General features: G+C 40.6%; 1 protein-coding gene across 2 annotated transcripts in view; it reads left to right on the forward strand.

Annotated features, from left to right (window-relative positions):
• syne3 (spectrin repeat containing, nuclear envelope family member 3) overlaps positions 1 to 20,248 on the forward strand; it is a 65,216-nt gene that overhangs the window by 10,943 nt on the left and 34,025 nt on the right. For both annotated transcript variants that reach the window (XM_026297233.1, XM_026297320.1), the window contains exons 7-10: positions 3,384 to 3,520; positions 11,623 to 11,797; positions 17,670 to 17,852; positions 18,284 to 18,427. In XM_026297233.1, the coding sequence (XP_026153018.1) occupies positions 3,384 to 3,520; positions 11,623 to 11,797; positions 17,670 to 17,852; positions 18,284 to 18,427 (639 nt within the window). The remainder of the gene's footprint in view (positions 1 to 3,383; positions 3,521 to 11,622; positions 11,798 to 17,669; positions 17,853 to 18,283; positions 18,428 to 20,248) is intronic.

Consider the following 20,248-nt stretch of genomic DNA (forward strand, 5'->3'; position numbering starts at 1 on the left):
CTTCAGGAGAGCAGATTCGGTGCAGATTCGGCCCTGAGCTGATGCAGCTCTGAGGAGACATGGCCCCACTGTCTTAAAAACCTGTTTAAACACCCTGGATGGAATAACGTGCAGAGAGCAGTTGGTGACGGCTGGATCACTTCAGAGAGGAGATGGGGACACTGGCTCAAACATAGTAAAGACAGAGGAGGGCACAGAAGAGGGGCATAATATGTCAAGACCATTCGAAGTAATGTTAATGTTCTGCCTAATGGAGGCCACTTTGTCAACAAAATTCATCGCAAGGTGATTTTGACACATGCTTCAGAACATTGCAAGATGAATTTGTAACGGACTGAAGTGTTTTAAATAACACCCTAGGATGATTACAGCTGGTGGAAATGTTGTTTGACAAATATTTACATTTAGCCTCTTTAACACAAAGAGAAAAACAAAATCTTGCTTGTTTGTAGGTGACCAAATACGTATTTTCCACCATAATTTGCAAATAAATTCTTTAAAAATCAGACGATGTGATTTTCTGGATTTTTTTTTTTTCTCATTTTGTCTCTCATAGTTGAGGTATACCTATGATGAAAATTACAGGCCTCTCATCTTTTTAAGTGGGAGAACTTGCACAATTGGTGGCTGACTAAACACTTTTTTGCCCCACTGTACATTTGTTTAGCAGTTGCCAAAACCGGAGCCATTCAACATTAGTTGTATTTTTTTCTTGCCCTGAACCAGGCAACATTTATCTTTAAGAATTTGACCAAATTCTGTGGTAAACCAGGGATTGTTGCACCCCTTCACCTTAAATGTATGCAAGGGTACTTGCAAGTGCATGCAAGTTTTTCACCTGCTTATCTGCAAAGGAAGTGCAACAAAAAATAACTTTAAGCATAATAAGAGCTGTAATATGTTGTCACTTTTTTGTATTTCTGTCCTAGGTATTTTAAATGAATTCTGGGTGAGTCTCAAATTAGGCTGTATTTCCAGGAAGAAATTACTGTACAGTAAATTGAATTTTTGAGAAAGATTTTGTGCATGTACATGCTACTTTTCACACAGAAAGGAATACATTCAAAAATGTTGCTGTGCATGTATTTCTCTTGGTAATTAGCAACATATTTTTATGTTTAAGTTATGAATGTGAAGTAAAACGTAAAGTATATGCAGCTGAATTATAAAGTTTGGGTTTTGTGTTTTTTTTTTTTTTTTTTGTTTGCTTTTTTTTTTTTTTTTTCTACATTAGTGGAGCTCTGCTTTTAAAGGGCCTCCTTTTATAGATATGTCACAGCAAAGTAATCACAGCTCCAAGCTGATAAAGGTAAATATTAATAAATTTTATTTTATTGTGCCATTGGCGTCCACTAACAATAATACTAACACTATCAGTATTTTCAGCTTGACACAACTTACTCATAGTTTATCTGTGGGTGTGTCATTTTATCTATAATGCAGCATTTTGTTATGTGCTGGTTGTGCAGGGCTGGTTCCAGAATGATTGATGATGGTGGTAAGCATGATCACACCAGTGGCGGCTGGTGAAAAAAAAATGTTTTTGGGGCTGTGCCAAATTAATTTAGTTCAGTAACCATCCCAGTACAATTAAGGAAAAACTGCAGGGCAGTAACATAACTCATGGTCTTGTTAATGTTCAGCAGTTATTTAATGTCAACATTAAAATGTCTGGCCATTACACAAAGGCAAAATATACATAAATAATAAATAAACATCAATTTATATAATAAATACACACATGGCAGCTTGGTGGATTATTGGTTAGCACTGTTGCCTCACAGCAAGAAGGTTGTGGGTCTGCAACCTGGCCTTTCTGTGTGGAGTTTGCATGTTCTCCCTGTGCCTGCATGGGTTTTCTCCAGGTACTCTGGTTTCCTCCCACAGTCCAAAAACATGTATGTCAGGTTGATTGGTGACTCTAAATTGCCCATAGCAATGAGTGTGAGTGTGTGAGGTTGTTTGTCTTTGTGTGTCTATATGTGGCCCTGTGATGGACTGGTGACCTGTCCAGGGTGTACTCCTGCCTTCCACCCGAAGGAGATAGGGATAGGGTTCAGCAGATCCCCGTGACCCTGGTTAAGGAATAAGCGGGTATAGGAAATGGGAATACTGCTATATAATGTTATTGCTATACAAGTTGTTTTTTTCACCGCAATTCTGTGGCCTTCGACCAGTTGGGTGGGGTTATTAACTCAGTCTAGCATGGCGAGCTTTACCATGTTCTCCATGTGTACTCTTGTACATTCGTGTTTCTTACTTTTTAGATAAATGTTTTAATGTCCCCAGTTCTTGTCACAGTCCATGCTGTGTCTTTCCTCCCGTTTTAGAAAGAAAGCAAGGGAAGCGAAACACGGAGTTAGCTAGCCGAGCTTTTCTGCTGTACCAATTACAGGAGAAACCTCTCACATACGTTTAACCTTTTGCGCTAGCTTGTTTGATTATGTCGCATTGATCTGGACCAAGCTCTTTAACCTGTAATTGCTGCACCAACGTTCTTTCAAATGGATTCTGAAGAAGAGATTTTACTGAATTAGGAGAAAGCTAAAGTTGCGACAGGTACTGGCATCACTGTTGATCACTGTTACTCCTCCAATACTGATTGATTCTGCTCTGGGCGATAAAGTCGTTGCCCTTTAGGCATCAAATTAGCCAACGCTGATTTATATTTAATATATTAGATGTTTTTATTCCCCGATATTTTCTCATACACATACATGAAATAATGTTAATTACTTTTATTTAGTAAATAATTTAAAAAGAAGTTTCCCTGGTGGTCAGGGGGTGGAGCGGCGCCCTAGTGCCCTATGTTTGCCAGTCACACCATATAAATAACCTAAAGTAGCTGTTTCTTGTGTTGTGTTATAGTGAATGAAACCAGAAATAAACACTTCCTCATAATGCTATATCAAACACTCATTTATAGCACCATTATATCTGCCTGAATTAATGTATAACTTGGATACCACATTCATATGAGACAAGAGTGGCACATAAGTGCTATTAGTGTTTGTGCCCTTCGATCTGTACTGACCAAGTCAAGTACTACTTAGCTTAGTGATTTAAAAACTGCTATAAATTTACTGGGTCAAGCTGGTTTTTAACATGCTGTGTAAGAGTTACACAGCAAGAAAATGCTGCTTTTATTTGATTCGTTGATTATATCCCCACCGCCCAAGAAAGACAAGCTCATGTAGACATTTAATCGTTTGTGATAGATGCCCTAAATATATTAACGTGAAAAGGTTTAGGTTTTAGTGACTGTAAGAACTGTTAGGATATTTTACATTTTGCTATATACAAATATTTCTGTGTAGATTGTAAATGATGCTGAGTGCCTGTGAACAGAAGTCTCCTTTTTCTTCCATATTTATATGTTGAAGGGTGTAAGGAATACACTGGCAGGTGAGGAGTCCCAAGTGGAACTTCTTAAGGCTCAGCTTAAGGAGCTCTTCAGGTTTTCAGAAGACTCACGCCACCTTTCTGATGATGTCCTGGCAGTGGTCAAAGAGCATCAGAGGTATGCAACAGGAAGCCTATCACTGTTTTAAAAACTCTGAAAATTATAACCTTGTGTATCACACATAGGCCACAAAATGCTTGCAAATAAGTCTTGTTAAAACATACCGAATTCCACTTTGATAATATTTATTTATTTAATAGATACAGTGCACATCAATGAACATTTGAGATTAAATTTATGACATACAGTGGGTACGGAAAGTATTCAGACCCCTTTAAATTTTTCACTCTTTGTGCCATTGCAGCCATTTACCAAAATCAAAAAAGTTCATTTTATTTCTCATTAATGTACACTCAGCACCCCATCTTGACAGAAAAAACCAGAAATGTAGAAATTTTTGCAAATTTATTAAAAAAGAAAAACTGAAATATCACATGGTCATAAGTATTCAGACCCTTTGCAGTGACACTCATATTTAACTCACATGCTGTCCATTTCTTCTGATCCTCCTTGAGATGGTTCTGCTCCTTCATTGGAGTCCAGCTGTGTTTAATTAAACTGATTGGACTTGATTAGGAAAGGCACACACCTGTCTATATAAGACCTTACAGCTCACAGTGCATGTCAGAGCAAATGAGAATCATGGGGTCGAAGGAACTGCCCAAGAAGCTCAGAGACAGAATTGTGGCAAGGCACAGATCTGGCCAAGGTTACAAAAGAATTTCTGCAGCACTCAAGGTTCTTAAGAGCACAGTGGCCTCCATAATCCTCAAATTGAAGAAGTTTGGGACGACCAGAACTCTTCCTAGACCTGGCCGTCCAGCCAAACTGAGCAATCGTGGGAGAAGAGCCTTGGTGAGAGAGGTAAAGAAGAACCCAAAGATCACTGTGGCTGAGCTCCAGAGATGCAGTAGGGAGATGGGAGAAAGTTCCACAAAGTCAACCTCCACCAGTCGGGGCTTTATGGCAGAGTGGCCCGACGGAAGCCTCTCCACAGTGCAAGACACATGAAATCCTGAAGTTTGCCAAAAACCACATGAAGGACTCCCAGACTATGAGAAATAAGATTCTCTGGTCTGATGAGACCAAGATTGAACTTTTTGGCGTTAATTCTAAGCGGTATGTGTGGAGAAAACCAGGCACTGCTCATCACCTGCCCAATACAATCCCTACAGTGAAACATGGTGGTGGGAGCATCATGTTGTGGGGGTGTTTTTCAGCTGCAGGGACAGGACGACTGGTTGCAATTGAAGGAAAGATGAATGCGGCCAAGTCCAGAGATATCCCAGAAGAAAACCTCTTCCAGAGTGGTCAGGACCTCAGACTGGGCTGAAGGTTCACCTTTCAACAGGACAATGACCCTAAGCACACAGCTAAAATAACAAAGGAGTGGCTTCGGAACAACTCTATGACCGTTCTTGACTGGCCCAGCCAGAGCCCTGACCTAAACCCAATTGAGCATCTCTGGAGAGACCTGAAAATGGCTGTCCACCAACGTTCACCATCCAACCTGACAGAAGGAAGGAAGGAATGGCAGAGGATCCCCAAATCCAGGTGTGAAACACTTGTTGCATCATTCCCAAGACGACTCATGGCTGTACTAGCTCAAAAGGGTGCTTCTAGTCAATACTGAGCACAGGGTCTGAATACTTATGACCATGTGATATTTCAGTTTTTCTTTTTTAATAAATTTGCAAAAATTTCTACATTTCTGTTTTTTTCTGTCAAGATGGGGTGCTGAGTGTACATTAATGAGAAATAAAATGAACTTTTTTGATTTTGGCAAATGGCTGCAATGACACAAAGAGTGAAAAATTTAAAGGGGTCTGAATACTTTCCGTACCCACTGTAGAATACCACACTGACTCAGTTTCACATGGACTAAGAGATTGTGAATTTTGACAGCACAGTTCTGATGTACCTGCTAAATGCATATTATGTAGTATGCAGTTTAGTATATGAACAGTAGGGGCAGTATATGAGGATCTGCAGCAGCGGATTCTGAACAAACCATGACAGTTATGAAATGTTCTTCTGAGAGATTTGTAGCTTTTGATCGCAGTACGTTTTCTGACATGATCTCAACTATAACATTAAGTGTTGCAATGTTTAGTTGTTTTTATACTGTGCAGAATCAGAGGTTCACTGGGAATGTATTGCATTGGCATTCAGAGATGAGTTAGCCCTCATCTGGCACTTGTTGGGTAGTCTTTTTTTAAATTGCATTGAAAAATTATGCTTGTGTTATTGCAACATTTCTGTGCATATACCCTGTCACAAACCTAAAGCTCCATGCATGCAAAAGCATGTTTTAATATCTTAAATTACAAAGTGGTTTTCCAGGAGAAATGTAATTCCACTTCCCACTAAATGAAACACATCACTGCAGATTTTTAGGGATTTGGGACTATTGATAGTTTTAATTATTGAAATAATAATATTTAGGACTGTGAGATGTGGTTAGAAAATATTTAACAATTTCTAATATTTTCTAGGTCAAGGTGAAGTTTTTGTTCAAATTAAATATATTTTTTTAGCCTGTTGGTACAAAACAGGATTGTTAAATTCCATTTCGAGTTGTGGAAAATTTTGAATTTACAAAAATGTAAATTAGTATTTTCTTAGTGTAAATAAATTCAGTAGTCATACAAATGTGGAGTGCATTCAAAAAGTATTCAGACCCGCTTCACTTTTTTCAATTTTGTCATATTACAAATTAAATTAAAAAGGGAAAACTGAAATACCACATTTGCATAAGTATTCAGACCCTTTGCAACATGTGAAAATTACCTCAGGTGAGATGTTTCTACACCTTGATTGGAGTCCAACAATCAAGGTGGACCTTTACATGTGGTGAATTAAATTGATTGAACATGATTTGGAAAGGCTCACACTTCTCTATAGAAGGCCTCGCAGCTGGCAATGCATATCAGAGCAAAAACCAAGCCAAGGTTTCGGTGTTGGAAATTTGGAATCAGTTCTTGGATCAGTAAGTCAATAGCAAAACAAAACACATACGGTGCCTTTTACAACTGTCGTAGACAGACGAGCCTTGGAATTTTTTTTCAGTTTTGCTTACACATTCATTACCCCTTTGTAACGGAGTGCAGCACACAAGGCAGCGGGGGCATTGTTTACACTCGTGATCAGCTGATAGTGCTGTGTAGACCTGTGGTACTTCCTGGAGTCAGGCCTGAAACCCCAAAGACGCCAAGGTTGCGGGTCTGGACATAAGCTGGAGACTAAGAAGAAGAAACAAAAGCCAGCCATTCTAGCAATAATAATGGGGAGCGTAAGATCTCTGGCCAATAAGACAGACGAGTTGTCGGCGATGATTCCCAGTGGGAATTCTGTTAGTGCAGCATTTTGATCGTTACGGAGACGTGGCTGCACCCGCACATCCTGGACCACAGTGTGGCCACACCCGGTGGTGGCTGTTCGGATGGCCAGGAATGTTTGTGCAGTAAGAACATGGGAGGAGTGATCGCACTATATGTGAGTCAGAGGTGGTGTAATCCTGGACATGTACATGTGAAGGAACGTCTCCTGTGTCGTTCCTGTTCCTAAGAAGCCATCTACATCTGGCCTCAAGGATTACAGAACAGTTTCCCCTCACATCCCAGGTAATGAAGGTACAGGAGAGGCTGGTCTTGGCCTGCCTGAGGCCACAGGTGAGACCGTTTCTGGAATGCTGTGCTCTATCTGCTGTAGCGAGCTCATTCATATCTGGTGGCAACACTGAGAATCACATTCTTTGATTTCTCCGGTGCATTTAACACCATCCAGTCACTGTTGCTGGGTGGGAAGCTGAGGCTGATGGATGTCAGCATGTCCACCGTCTCCTGTATCACTGACTACCAGAGAGGCAAGCCAGTTCGTCAGTCTCGGTCATGTCCTGTCTGATGTGGGGGGAGGAAGGGGACAGCCTCACAGCCCATCTGCATCTTGTGTAGTGATGTAGAGATGGTTGAGGACTACAGGTACCTGGCTGTCAACCTAGATAACAGACTGGACTAAAGGGTCAACGGTACAGCTATATACAAGAATGGGGAGCAGATTGTGGTTTTTGAGGAAGCTAAGATCCTTCAATGTGTGCAGCAGGATGCTGGAGATGTTCCATCAGTCTGTTGGTGCCAGTGCCCAGTCTGCCTCTCTGTTATGCTGAGAAAGCAGCATTGGAGCCAGAGCACAAACTTAGTGACTCTCGTGTGGTTACTGGATTCTCTCCTCTACATGGGGAAGCTGAAGCAGGTCTCTTCTCTGCTTCGCTATGCTTATGTGATTCTCTGTGTCTTCTGTGTTATGGGTGTGATTCTCCATCTTGCATGCCTGTTTGTTTTCTGCTGCGCTGGGCGGGGAATTCATCTGATTGATCAGTCATCGTGATTGGCACGTATGGAAATGCAGCATTTGGTAGAAATGGCAGTGCCACCTTCTGCCTTAAGGAGATCTTTTGATATTAATCCTGCCTCGGGTGTGCTATATTTTGTACACACGCATGACTAACAATCTTATGAATGTTAATCCAATCCAATTTTATTTATTGAGCGCTTTAAAAACACAGTTGCCCAAAGTGCTATACACCAGCATTAAAAAGTAAAAACATAAAACACACATAAAAGGACAAACAGGCATAAAACGTTTTAAAAGAATATCTCAAACTGAGTTAACTCTCTGGGGTCTAAAGGTGTTTGGGGGCCCTGGACAAGTTTTGACATGCCCTGACATTTGTGCTTTTTTTCAGTTGCTTTTAAACATATTAATTGTCTGATGACACTGTAAACAGCACAAACTTGGCTATAATATGTGAGCAGCATGTTTATACATAATTGTGTTTTTGAGAAAACAGCATATATGCATGGTTAGTGAAAAAACAAATTTTTTTAAAACACTGACATAAGGCCATAAAACACATACGGAACATTGGTTCACACGACTTTTGAGAACTGTAAGTAAAAAGTAAGTAAATTCTATGATGAAGCTTGATGTTTTATGCCATTTCTTAGGGGCGTGTACATAATTATCTGGCTCACCTCAGATTATTTCTATATGAACAGCAAGCTCAGTGTGAGGCGGGATCACATTAGCTATAATGACATGAGACTAGAGAAACTGTGCCACTCCTTTCATACAGATTAAATAAAAAGAGATGATTTGTTTTTTACTTGAATTGTTTTGTTTAAATGAAGACATTTCAAGCTTTCTGTGCATATATTTCTCATGTCTTTGAGGCAAGTATTCACTGAGATTCAGGTTGTTTTATTTTTGTGTCTGTGAAGAGAGGTGACGGAGAAGACAGAGAGCACACCCTGTCGGCTTGCTTTATTTTACAAAAGCACAGCATTTTATTATGAGTGTATACAAGCTCCTCAGTGGCAAAGAACCAGGGGTGGATGAGATCCGCCCCAAGTACCTTAAGTCTCTGGATGTTGTTGGGCTGTCATGGCTGACACGCTTGTGCAACATCGCGTGGCAATCGGGGACAGTACCCCTGAATTGGCAGACTGGGGTGGTGGTCCCACTTTTTAAGAAGGGGGACCGGAGGGTGTGTTCCAACTACGGAGAGATCAGACTCCTCAGTCTCCCTGGGAAGGTCTATGCCAGGGTGCTGGAGAGGAGGATCCGGCCGGTGGTCAAACCTCAGATCCAGGAGGAACAATGCGTTTTTCATCCCGGTCGTTGAACACTGGACCCAGGTCTATACCCTCTCAAGGGTGCTCGAGAATTCATGGGAGTTTGCCCAACCAGTTCACATGTGCTTTGTGGACTTGGAGAAGACATTCGATAGGGTCCCTCGCAACATCCTGTGGGAGGTGCTCCAGGAGTATGGGGTCCGAGGTGCTTTGCTAAGGGCTATCCGGTCTCTGTACAAACAGAGCAGGAGCTTGGTTCGCATTGCCAGCAGTAAGTCAGACCTGTTCCCAGTACACGTTGGACTCCGGCAGGGCTGCCCTTTGTCACCGGTTCTGTTCATTATTTTTATGGACAGAATTTATAGGTGCAGCCAGGGGTCGGAGGGAAGTCCAGTTCGGTGACCACAGGATTTCACAGGATCCTGCCTCAGGTGGAGGAGTTTAATGAGTTTCATGGTGTCACACTCTAAACAGCTAACTAACTCAAAACACTTACAAAGGTTTCCTGAGCCTTTAAACGGTCTCTGTCTGGTTCGGTAGGCCAGAAGACGATCACTAACCCCATGCACAAGGAGGGTAATACAAAAAAGGTCATTGCTAAAGAAGCTGGCTGTTCAGAGTTCTGTATCCAAGCACATTAACGGAAAGTTGAATGTAAGCACAAAATGTGGTAGAAAAAGGTGCACAAGCCACAGGGATAACCGCAGCCATGAGAGGATTGTGAAGCGAAGCCCATTCAACAATTCACAAGGAGTGGACTGCAGCTGGAGCCAGTGCTTCAAGAGCCACCACGCACAGGACATGGGTTACAACTGTCGCATTCCTTGTCAAGCCACTCTTGACCCAGAGACCTCAGAGGCACCTTACTTAGGCTAGGCTAAAGACATAAAGGACTGAACTGTTGCTCAGTGGTCCAAAGTCTTCTTTTCAGATGAAAGTACATTTTGCATTTAATTTGGAAATAAAGGTCCCAGAGTCTGTGCCTCTCCTCATTTTCTAGATATGTCTGACATTTCTGTTAAAAATCCTTTTTTTTATTTTTTTTTTAGTGGTCTTAATTAATAGTCAAATTTTCTAAGATACAGAATTTTGGCTTTTCATTAGCTGTAAGTTATAATAGTATAATATATTGAGGCTGCAGGTTGAGGAGGATCTTGATCCCCCTTCAGTTTGCCTATCAGAAACACATGGGAGACCTCCCAGCAGTGCTGGTGCTTTACATGCTGCACTGGGCATATGCCTATCTGGAAGCAAGCTTCTATGTATGGGGGCGGCCCCCTCCCTGACGTCATGAATTATGGACTATTTGACATCCAGACCGCAGTATGTCAGGCTGGGGAAGTGTGTTCCTGGGACACTGGAATGCAGCACTGGTGCTCCACAGGTTCTTGCTCCTTTTCTGTTCACAGTTTACACATCGGACTGTAGGTATAACTCAGAGTTTTGCCACCTTCAGAAGTATTCTGATGCTACGGCTGTTGTGGCATGTGTGCGCGGTGGCCGTGAGGGGCAGTACAGGGACCTAGTGGAGGCCTTCACTGACTGGTGTAAAAAGAACTATCTTCTCCTGAAAACCACTAAGGAGCTGGTGGTGCATTTTAGGAGATCAAAAGCTCCATGCCAGTCTGTCTGCATTGATGGACAGAAGATAGACTGTACAGACCTTCAAGTACCTGGGGGTGGTACTGGATGAAAAACTGGAGTGGTCTGCCAATGTGGATGCAGTGTACAGAAAAGGGCAGTCTTCTTCTTCAGACGACTCGGTTCGTACAGTGTCTGCAGTGACATACTGTGCATGTTCTACCACACTGTCATGGCAAGTACACTGTTCTATGCTGCTGTCTGTTGGGGGAGTGGCATTACAAACAGACTGTGGGCGCCAGGACAAACTGGGTGAAAAAGGCCAGTTCTGTGCTAGGCAGGGGGCTGGACCCTCTCAGAACTGTGGTGGAGCAGCAGATGTGGACGATGCTGCTTTCTATATTGAACAATAATAAACACCGACTAAACAGAGTAGCAGCTGCAGTGGGAGGCTCATCTCACTGCACTGCAGAATTGAGAGGTTGAGGAGATCCTTTGTCCCCACAGCCATTAGACTTTTTTTTAATAGTAATTGTTGATATGTTATTTATGTTATGCTATTAACTGAGTGCCTTTATCTGTTAGAAATTTCACTATAAAATGTGAAATATAATTATGTTAAAGTTAATATAAGTGCTGCAGGTGCAATCTGAATTTCCCCTATGAGGGATGAATAAAGTATCTATCTAATCAATATTAAAAGAACACTTGAAATATATCAGCCTGTGTAATGAATCTATATGAGTTTCACTTTTGAATTGAATTACTGAAATAAATCAACTTTTTGATGACATTCTAATTTATTGAAATGCACATGTACATACCACAGAAGTGGGCTTGATGGAATATATATTCAGTATACATAAACGTATAGGCTTTACAAGATACTGATGGGAGATTCCTTTATATAATTCTTTATTGTAAATCTCTGTGTACATGTTGCAGTGTGAAATGCAGAGCAACCAGGCTGTGTTCAGAGTCCGAGTCAGGGCTGAGAAGCATCCTCCAGGACCCAGTGCTGGTCTATACCCAATGGAGCCACATGGTTTCTCAGGTGTTGGAGGTTTCTGCAGAGGTCACTGACTTCTCCAATGTTGCCATGTTGGTCCAGAGTATAGAGGTAAAACACATAGATTTATTGCAGAAATACATTGTTAATTGCAATCACATCGGAAATCTGTGAACTTACTGCTTCCTGCTTCTGAAGAGTGCAGACGCACTTCTGCTTGCTCCTGCTTCTGCCAGTTATACTTTGCTTTTATTCCTTTTTACTTCATGTATTCTTACCCAATGATTTTATTATTTTTGATCAACCTCCGATGACCATGCCTCTCTTCTCTGAGGACGATTGCAGCAAACTCCTACAGAAAATCACTATTCTGGAAACTATAGTGCAAAGGTTAGAGATGAACTTGGAGATAAATGGACTATCTGGGAAAGAGGACACCACTCTACCATAGTAGCAGACAAGAGCATCCTAGTATACAGCTAACTAGCATTAACAAGACCGAGCAACAGGAGGGTTGTGTCCGGGTCAATAAAACTTCTGGTATCAGTCCTCCTTGGAACGCTCTCGGAGCAAAGCCAAAGACTAAATCAGGACAAGTAACAGGCAGAACTCAGTGCCCAGAAATCTGTGATGCGACAGGCTGGCCAGCGTTATCATCCTCCTCAACTCCTGTGCAGAGGAAAGCACAGCCATGGATAACAGCTAAAGGGAAAGGAGCAACAAAACTCCTAAGGAACCAACTGTACAGCTAGAAAATAGATTCGCTCCACTACTGCAGGACCCTGGATCTTCATCTGATCACTTGGACAATCCCCCACATCCACAGAGAGGGGTAAGGTCTGAAAACACAACAGAAGACAGAAAGCTAAGAGGAAAGCTAGCAGGGCCTCAGACCCTGATTGTGATTGTGGGCGACTCTGCCATAAAAGATGTGAGACAGATGTGCAGTAACAACACAAAAGTGCTGTATTTCCCAAAAGATATGGTCTCTAACATTACTGACAAAATCCTGAGCATTGTTGCAGAAAATCCAACTGTGAAAAACCTCGTACTACACACAGGGGCAAGTGATATTGTGAAGCAGCAGTCCGAAATCCTCAAAAAGGACTTTAATAATCTGCTAAACACAGTAAAGGTGCTAAATGCAGAAGGTTTTTATCAGTGGACCTCTACCACCAGTTAGAGGAGGAACCGAGAAATTCAGCAGGCTACTAGCACTGAACACATGGCTTTCAACTCCATGTGATGTCCACTCAGTACATTTTATTGATAATTTTAACCATTTCTGGGATCACAGGCATCTTTTTAAGGGAGACGGATTTTCTCTAAATAAATCAGAAGTAAAAGCTTTCACCTCCAACCTATTTTTCGTCCTGCGCCACAATCTTCCCTATGCCAAGGACAAGATACGACGGGAATCTAAAACAAAATGAAGAAACATCAAAACATCCAAAGCCAACACTCTCCCCCGAATGCTCTAACATGGAGAGAAGTCAGAGCAAAGATGAGGAGGCCACACCCCCTCCACCAGCAGACACTGCCTGTGAGGATTTACTTCCCACAACCCCGCAAACCCACCTAGTTCACCATCTTCCCGGGGCATCCCATTCCCTATCACCAAGAACCTCGCCAACCTGATGAAGTACATCACTACTGGGCCCAAACTGACCTCCTCCCCCAGTGTCATTTTCACCCCCAAGAAGCCCCTCAAAGCAGCATGCCCCACCATTCCTCAGCAAGCTCTGCTGCAATCATCACAACTGCAGCATCCACCACCCCCTCCTCCACACCGTCAAAGAAATCATTCTTTGTCTCCACAGCCTGATAACAGCACAGTAAGCTCTAACTGATATGTGCTGGGTCCAGGCTGCAATACTGTTAGCCATGGCTCTCTCCAGGAAAAGCCGGGGCCCAGTATGCAAATAGCTGTTTCAATCCCAGTTTTGATAGGTAACAGAAAAAGTTTGGTAAATCTAGAGAGAAATGAGATTTACCCAACGCATTCTGAAAATTTATGTATCCCTTGCCAACCACAGTATGTCCCAGAACATGGGGAAAACAATGTTTTTAACACACTAAATTTAGCTCTTTTAAATGTCAGGTCTTTGGTAGACAAATCATTTTTAATCAATGATTTTATTATTAAGCACAAGCTTGATTTTGTTTTTAACTGAAACATGGTTAGGACAAGATAATAATGCTGCAGTTCTTATTGAGTCAACCCCTCCAAATTTCAGTTTCATGAGTGAAACAAGAATACATAAGAAAGGCGGTGGAGTTGCCATTTTATTTAATGATAGCCTCAAATGCAAAAACATATCATATGGAAAGTTTAACTCCTTTTAATATGTTGCTCTTCATACCAAATCCTCCTGTCGAGCAACATTTGTAACTATTTATAGACCCCCAAAGTACAATGCACATTTTTTTTGACAAGTTTGCTAAATTACTATGTATTGTATGCATTGATTTTGATTGCATTGTTTTAGTGGGTGACTTTTAACATTCATGTTGATAATCTCAATGATGCAAGTGCAAAAGAACTCTTGAACATCCTGGACAACTTTGGGCTTTCTCAGCATGTAACAGATCCAACACATATCAAGGGACACACACTGGATCTAATAATCTCTAAAGGTTTTAATATTTCTGAGGTGGTGTTGACCGATGTTGCTCTTTCTGATCATCGCTGTTTTTTTTGTTTTTTTTAAAACAACCACCCCTGCTGTTTTGAACACAGGTGAAACAGAGGTAGTCAAAAAGCGGAATATTAACGAGAAGAGCTGTGCATTATTCATTCAGGCTTTTGCACCATCACCAACCATGCCATCAGCCCCTGTTGATGATCTTGTAAGCAGTTTCAGCTCCAAAGTTATGACTGTTATTGATTCCATTGCCCCAAGTAACCCTCTGGGGTCTGAGGGGGTTTTGGGGCCCTGGACAAATTTTGACTTGTCCTGACATTTGTGCTTTTTTCAGTGTTTTTTAAACATATTAATGTCCAAAGTCTGATAACACTGTAATCAGCACAAAATTGGCTACAATAATATGTGAGCAGCAAGTTTATACAGTACTGTGTTTTTGAGAAAAAAGTGTTTATGCATGGTTAGAGCAAAACTACAGTTTTTTTACTCACTGAAATAAGACCATAAAACACAAACTGAGGACAGTTTTTTACTCTGAGGACAAGCTAAACTATTTGTCTCTGTGTGGAATATAAGAAGTGCTTCTCCCCGTTTGTGACGCGCCATCATCCAAACGCGCAGCAAAAGTGAGTAAATTCTATGATGAAGTTCGACGTTTTATGTCATTTCTCGGGGGTGTGCATATATTTATCTGGTTCACCTGAGTTTATTTACATGTGAACAGGGTACAAGGCGGGGTTGCATTACCTGTAATGAGGTGAGACAGGAGAAAACGTACTTCTCCTTACGTTCATACGAATTAAATAAAAAGTGATGATTTGTTTTCGACTTAAATTGTTTCTAAACTGGGAACTGTCCTGTTATAAACTGTCCTAGCACAGAACCTTGTGAAACTCCTTGGGATTTTTCTTATTTATTTACAGTTGCATCAGTATGGCAGCACTGCTGTATAGTCATAAAAATTCTGAATTTGAAGTTCTTTGTGAAATTCTTTCTGGAGTAAAATGTATCTGTGGATAAGCATGTGCATTTGATCACAAAATTGCCTTGATTATATAAAATTTGTCTAGGCCTTTAACCCCTTTTGTGGAATGTTAAGAGATTTGGAATTGACTGAAAGTTTAAAGATCTGCTATAATGTGTTCTCCATTTTTTTTTAAATGATGTGGTTAAAAAAAATGACGCAGTAAAAAAATGTTGCAGACAAGTTTAAATCTAAGCAAAGGCAAATTTATTTGTATAGCACCTTTCATACACTACGCTATTCAAAGTGCTTTACAAGGCATATAATTACACATTAAAAGCATTGAAAAGAGCATTTAAAAACAAAGACATTTAAGATAAAATAAATTTAAATCCAATAAAGCAGTAAACAACAGTGTTTTCAGTCCTGATTTGAATGAGCTGACCGTTTGAGCAGACCTCAGGTGTTCAGGAAGTTTGTTCCACAAGTGAGGAGCATAGTAACTGAATGCTGCTTCACTTTGTTTGGTTCTGGGAACACACAGTAGACCTGTCCCAGATGACCTGAGGGGTCTGGAAACCTCATAGGGAACTAATATATCTTGAATATATTTTGGTCCACAACCATTTAGTGCTTTATAAACTAGCAATAAGATTTTAAAATCTATCCTTTGACTAACGGGAAGCCAGTGTAGTGATCTAAGAACTGGTGTGATATGGTCCAGTTTCTTGGTGTTTGTAAGGACTCTGGCAGCAGCATTCTGGATTAGCTGCAGCTGTGCCTGATTGACTTTTTGCTAAGACCTGTGAACAAGCCATTACAATAACCTAACCTACTGAAGATAAATGCATGAACAAGTTTTTCTGCATCTTGTTTAGACAGAAAACCTTTTATTCTAGCAATGTTTTTCAGGTGATAATAGGAAGATTTAGTGATGTATTTTGTGTGGTTGTTAAAATTCAGGTCTGAGTCAATGATTACACCAAGGTTTCTGGCTTGATTTGTAGCTTTCAATGACATGGAGTCAAGGTGAGCAATGACCTTTGACCTTTCATTTTTGGGGCCAAAAACAATCACTTCTGTCTTGTCTGTGTTGAGCTGGAGAAAATTCTGGCACATCCATTCTTTGACTTGATTAATACACGCACATAATGAAATTAGAGGACTATGATCATTAGATGATACTGATATGTAAAGTTGGGTGTCAGTATATGTCAATGTTTGTAGTATTCCATAATCTGAGCAAGGGGCAGCATGTAGATATTGAATAAGAGAGGACCAAGAATAGACCCTTGAGGAACCCCACATTTCATTTTTGTTCGCTCAGACTCATAATTACCAAGTGAGACAAAATAGTCTCTATCTTGCAAGTGAGATTTTAGCCAGTTTAACACTGTGCCAGTAACTCCCACCCACGTTTCTAGTCTATCAAGTAGCACATCATGATTAACTGTGTCAAATGCAGCACTGAGATCCAGTAGTACTAAAACAGAGGTTTTGGATTCATCATTATTCAAATGTAAATCATTTAAAATTTGAATAAGTGCAGTCTCAGTGCTGTGGTGTGTGCGAAATCCAGACTGAAGTGCATTAAAAAAGATTGTTTTGCACCATAAATCTGTGAATTTGTTGAAAAACTACTTTTTCAATTATTTTTCCCAGAAATGGAAGATTTGATATTGGCCTGTAGTTACTTACTGCTGAAGCATCTAGATTAGGCTTTTTAAGAAGCGGTTTTATAACAGCAGTTTTTAAGGCCTGGGGAAACTTCCCTGACTGAAGAGAACTATTGACAATCTGCAATACATCTGGAGCTAAGCTGTTAAAAACATTTTTAAAAAAATTTGTTGGTAAAATATCAAGGCAGCATGATGTAGATTTTAATTGTAGAAGCGTTTCTGCCAGAGCTCTGTGATCAAGGAGATCAAAATGTTCTAGATTCACTGGAGAACAAGAAGGCACAGGTGATATTGTCATGTTCCTTGGACTGCAACTAGATATAGTTTGTCTTATCTTTGATATTTTGTCTGTGAAAAAAGCTGCAAAATCATTGCATGACTTTTTGGACAGCAGTTCAGAAGGAACAGAGGGTGCTGGGTTTGTGAGTCTGTCTACAACAGAAAACAATGTGTGGGCATTATTGCTGTTTCTATTGATAACCTCTGAGAAAAATGATTGCCTTGCATTTTTAAATTTTTGGTTATAGTTGTGAAGACTCTCTTTGTATAAGTCAAAATGAACCTGGAGTTTGGTTTTTCGCCACTTGCTTTCTGCCTGTCTGCATATTCTTTTCTGAATTTTAACCACTGTGGCATTTCTCCAAGGTGACTTTTTTCTTGCTGACAATACCTTGGTCTTAATCTGTGTGTTTCAGCATTTACTGAAGGAGAGTTTCCAGCTGCAGGAGCGCTTCAGTCTGCTGCAGGTGAAGGGAGACCTGCTGGAATCTGTGTTTGGTCCTGAGAGGTCTGATGGTCTGCAGGGAGAGCTGAGTGCTGCCATTAAGACCAGGGAGCTGCTGCACGCTCAGCTGCTGCAGAGGAGGAGCAGGCTACAGGTACCAACATACCACTCATTCACTGGAGCTTAAATTCAAATTTGATTAGTCAAACAGTAAATACATTAATCTGTGTCGGACCGTGTTAATGTTGAGGTGGCAGATTGTGCAATGAAATTTTGAATCTCAACAGTACAATGGAAATGGAAAAAAATGCAAGGGCCAGTTAGTCAGTGACACCATTAATTTTGGTAAATGATCCAATCAAAAGCTTTTGTCATAATGTCGGCAAAAATATTGTAACTATTGTAAGAATTATTCATTATTAGGCCTGTAAGTACTCACAGCAGTCAAATAAAATTTAAAATACAAGATCAAAATAGAATAGATAAACCACTATATTTTGAAGGCCAATGTGTCAAGGTTCTCTCCTAGTTTCATTATAGAGGGGAAAACTCTGTATAACACAGTTCCATTATTTTCTTTCTCAGGGCTTAATCTCAAGAACCAAGGACTTCAGTGATACTTATGATATGATTCGCTCTAAGCTGGCTGCTCTCCAAGCCAGACTGCTGGAAGCAGACGGCCTCCAGCCTGACATCTTGGCCAAGAAAAGCCAGTCAGACCAGTTCAGGGTGAGTTTAATCCCAGGCCAAACCAGGGGCGGGCAAGCTGTCTACTTGAAATTAAGATGACTTGTTAATACCATCCTGCTGTAGCCTCTAGCAGATTAAGGAAATAAATTCAAATAAGTGTCCTGCAACCTAGGGATGGGAATGGAGACCCAGTTCCAGTTTAGAACCGGTTCCAAATTTTCCGATCACTGAGGAATCATATGGCTCCTTGCTCATCAATTTCTCTTTATTGAGGTCGACATGTTTTTCTGACAGTTGTGTGCTTGTTAGGACCTCAAACTTTGCAGCTCTGCCAGTAGAAACTTAAGACAACAAGGGTGTGATGGTGGAGCAGGGGACGTTGTACAAAGCCTGGCTTAATTTCATGAATAAATATGTCAGCAGTGCTACTTAGTGTAAAATAACCTCCTGCAACAGTTGAGAAATGCAAATGTATGACTGCCATCACTTCCCATCCGAACCGCATGTCTGTTACGGAAGGAGCCTGTCTTTGCCAAATTGTTCCATATGCAGCATGTAGTGTATGACTCACGTTTGTGTCTATGTGGGTATGTTCACTTGTGCACTGAAAGCGCTTTGTTTACAAAAAGCAGACAGGAGAAACACCTGGCACAAGGGAAGCTGCTGCCTAAAATCCAACAGAACAACAACATTGTAACCTATGGGTGAAGGGATTGGTATTAGGTAGTAGTTTCAAATAACTGAAAACACTAAAGTTTTCTGGCAGAATTGCATCATAAAATCCATGGTAAATGAATAAACAATCACACTTAAAAAATACACACTTTAAAAGAACTCTTAAGTGCAGTTGAATTGATAGAGCAAATGATAGATTGTGTTTTACTTGTGTTTACTTAACCCTCTGGGGTCTGAGGGGGTTTTGGGGACCTGGACAAATTTTGACATGTCCTGACATTTGTGCTTTTTTCAGTGTTTTTTAAACATATTAATGTCTAAAGTCTAATAACGCTGTAATCAGCACAAAATTGGCTACAATAATATGTGAGCAGCAAGTTTATACATGATTGTGTTTTTGAGAAAAAAGTGTTTATGCATGGTTAGAGCAAAACTACAATTTTTTACTCACTGAAATAAGACCATAAAACACAAACAGAACATTGGTTCACAAGACTTTGAAGACCTGCATGTTGTAGGCTAAAGTGTTTACTTCAGAGTGTTGTGAAAGTCATCTTGTTCACACATTCACAGTAAACAATACACTGATTTAAATTTTCTGAGACACTTTTTGTCCAGAAAGGCCATATGCAAGAGGGTGTGTCTGAGGATGAATAGTCAAGACAAAAGACTCAACGACCAGACAAAGACGCGCATAATGAGCCTTTCAGTCAATGTAGATGGGAGGGGATTAGTGCAGCACAATACAAAACAATGAGGAGCCAAACGTTCCTCATTTGAGTTAAAATCAGTGTTTTTACTCTGAGGACAAGCTAAACTATTTGTCTCTGTGTGGAATACAAGAAGTGCTTCTTCAAGTCCGTGACGCACCATCATCCAAACGCGCAGAAAAAGTGAGTAAATTCTATGATGAAGTTCGATGTTTTATGTCATTTCTCGGGGGTGTGCACATATTTACCTGGTTCACCTGAGATTATTTACATGTGAACAGTGAACAGAGTACAGAGTACCTGTAATGAGGTGAGACAGGAGAAAACGTACTTCTCCTTACGTTCATACGGATTAAATAAAAAGTGATTTTGTTTTCGACTTGAATTGTTTCACTTAAAAGAAAACATTTCAAGCTTTCTAGCCATATAATTCTTATTTTTATGAGCCAAGTATTCGCTGAGATTGTGGTTGTTT

This window comes from Mastacembelus armatus, chromosome 22 (genome assembly GCF_900324485.2).
Source record: "Mastacembelus armatus chromosome 22, fMasArm1.2, whole genome shotgun sequence".
In the NCBI taxonomy this organism is placed as follows: Eukaryota; Metazoa; Chordata; class Actinopteri; order Synbranchiformes; family Mastacembelidae; genus Mastacembelus; species Mastacembelus armatus.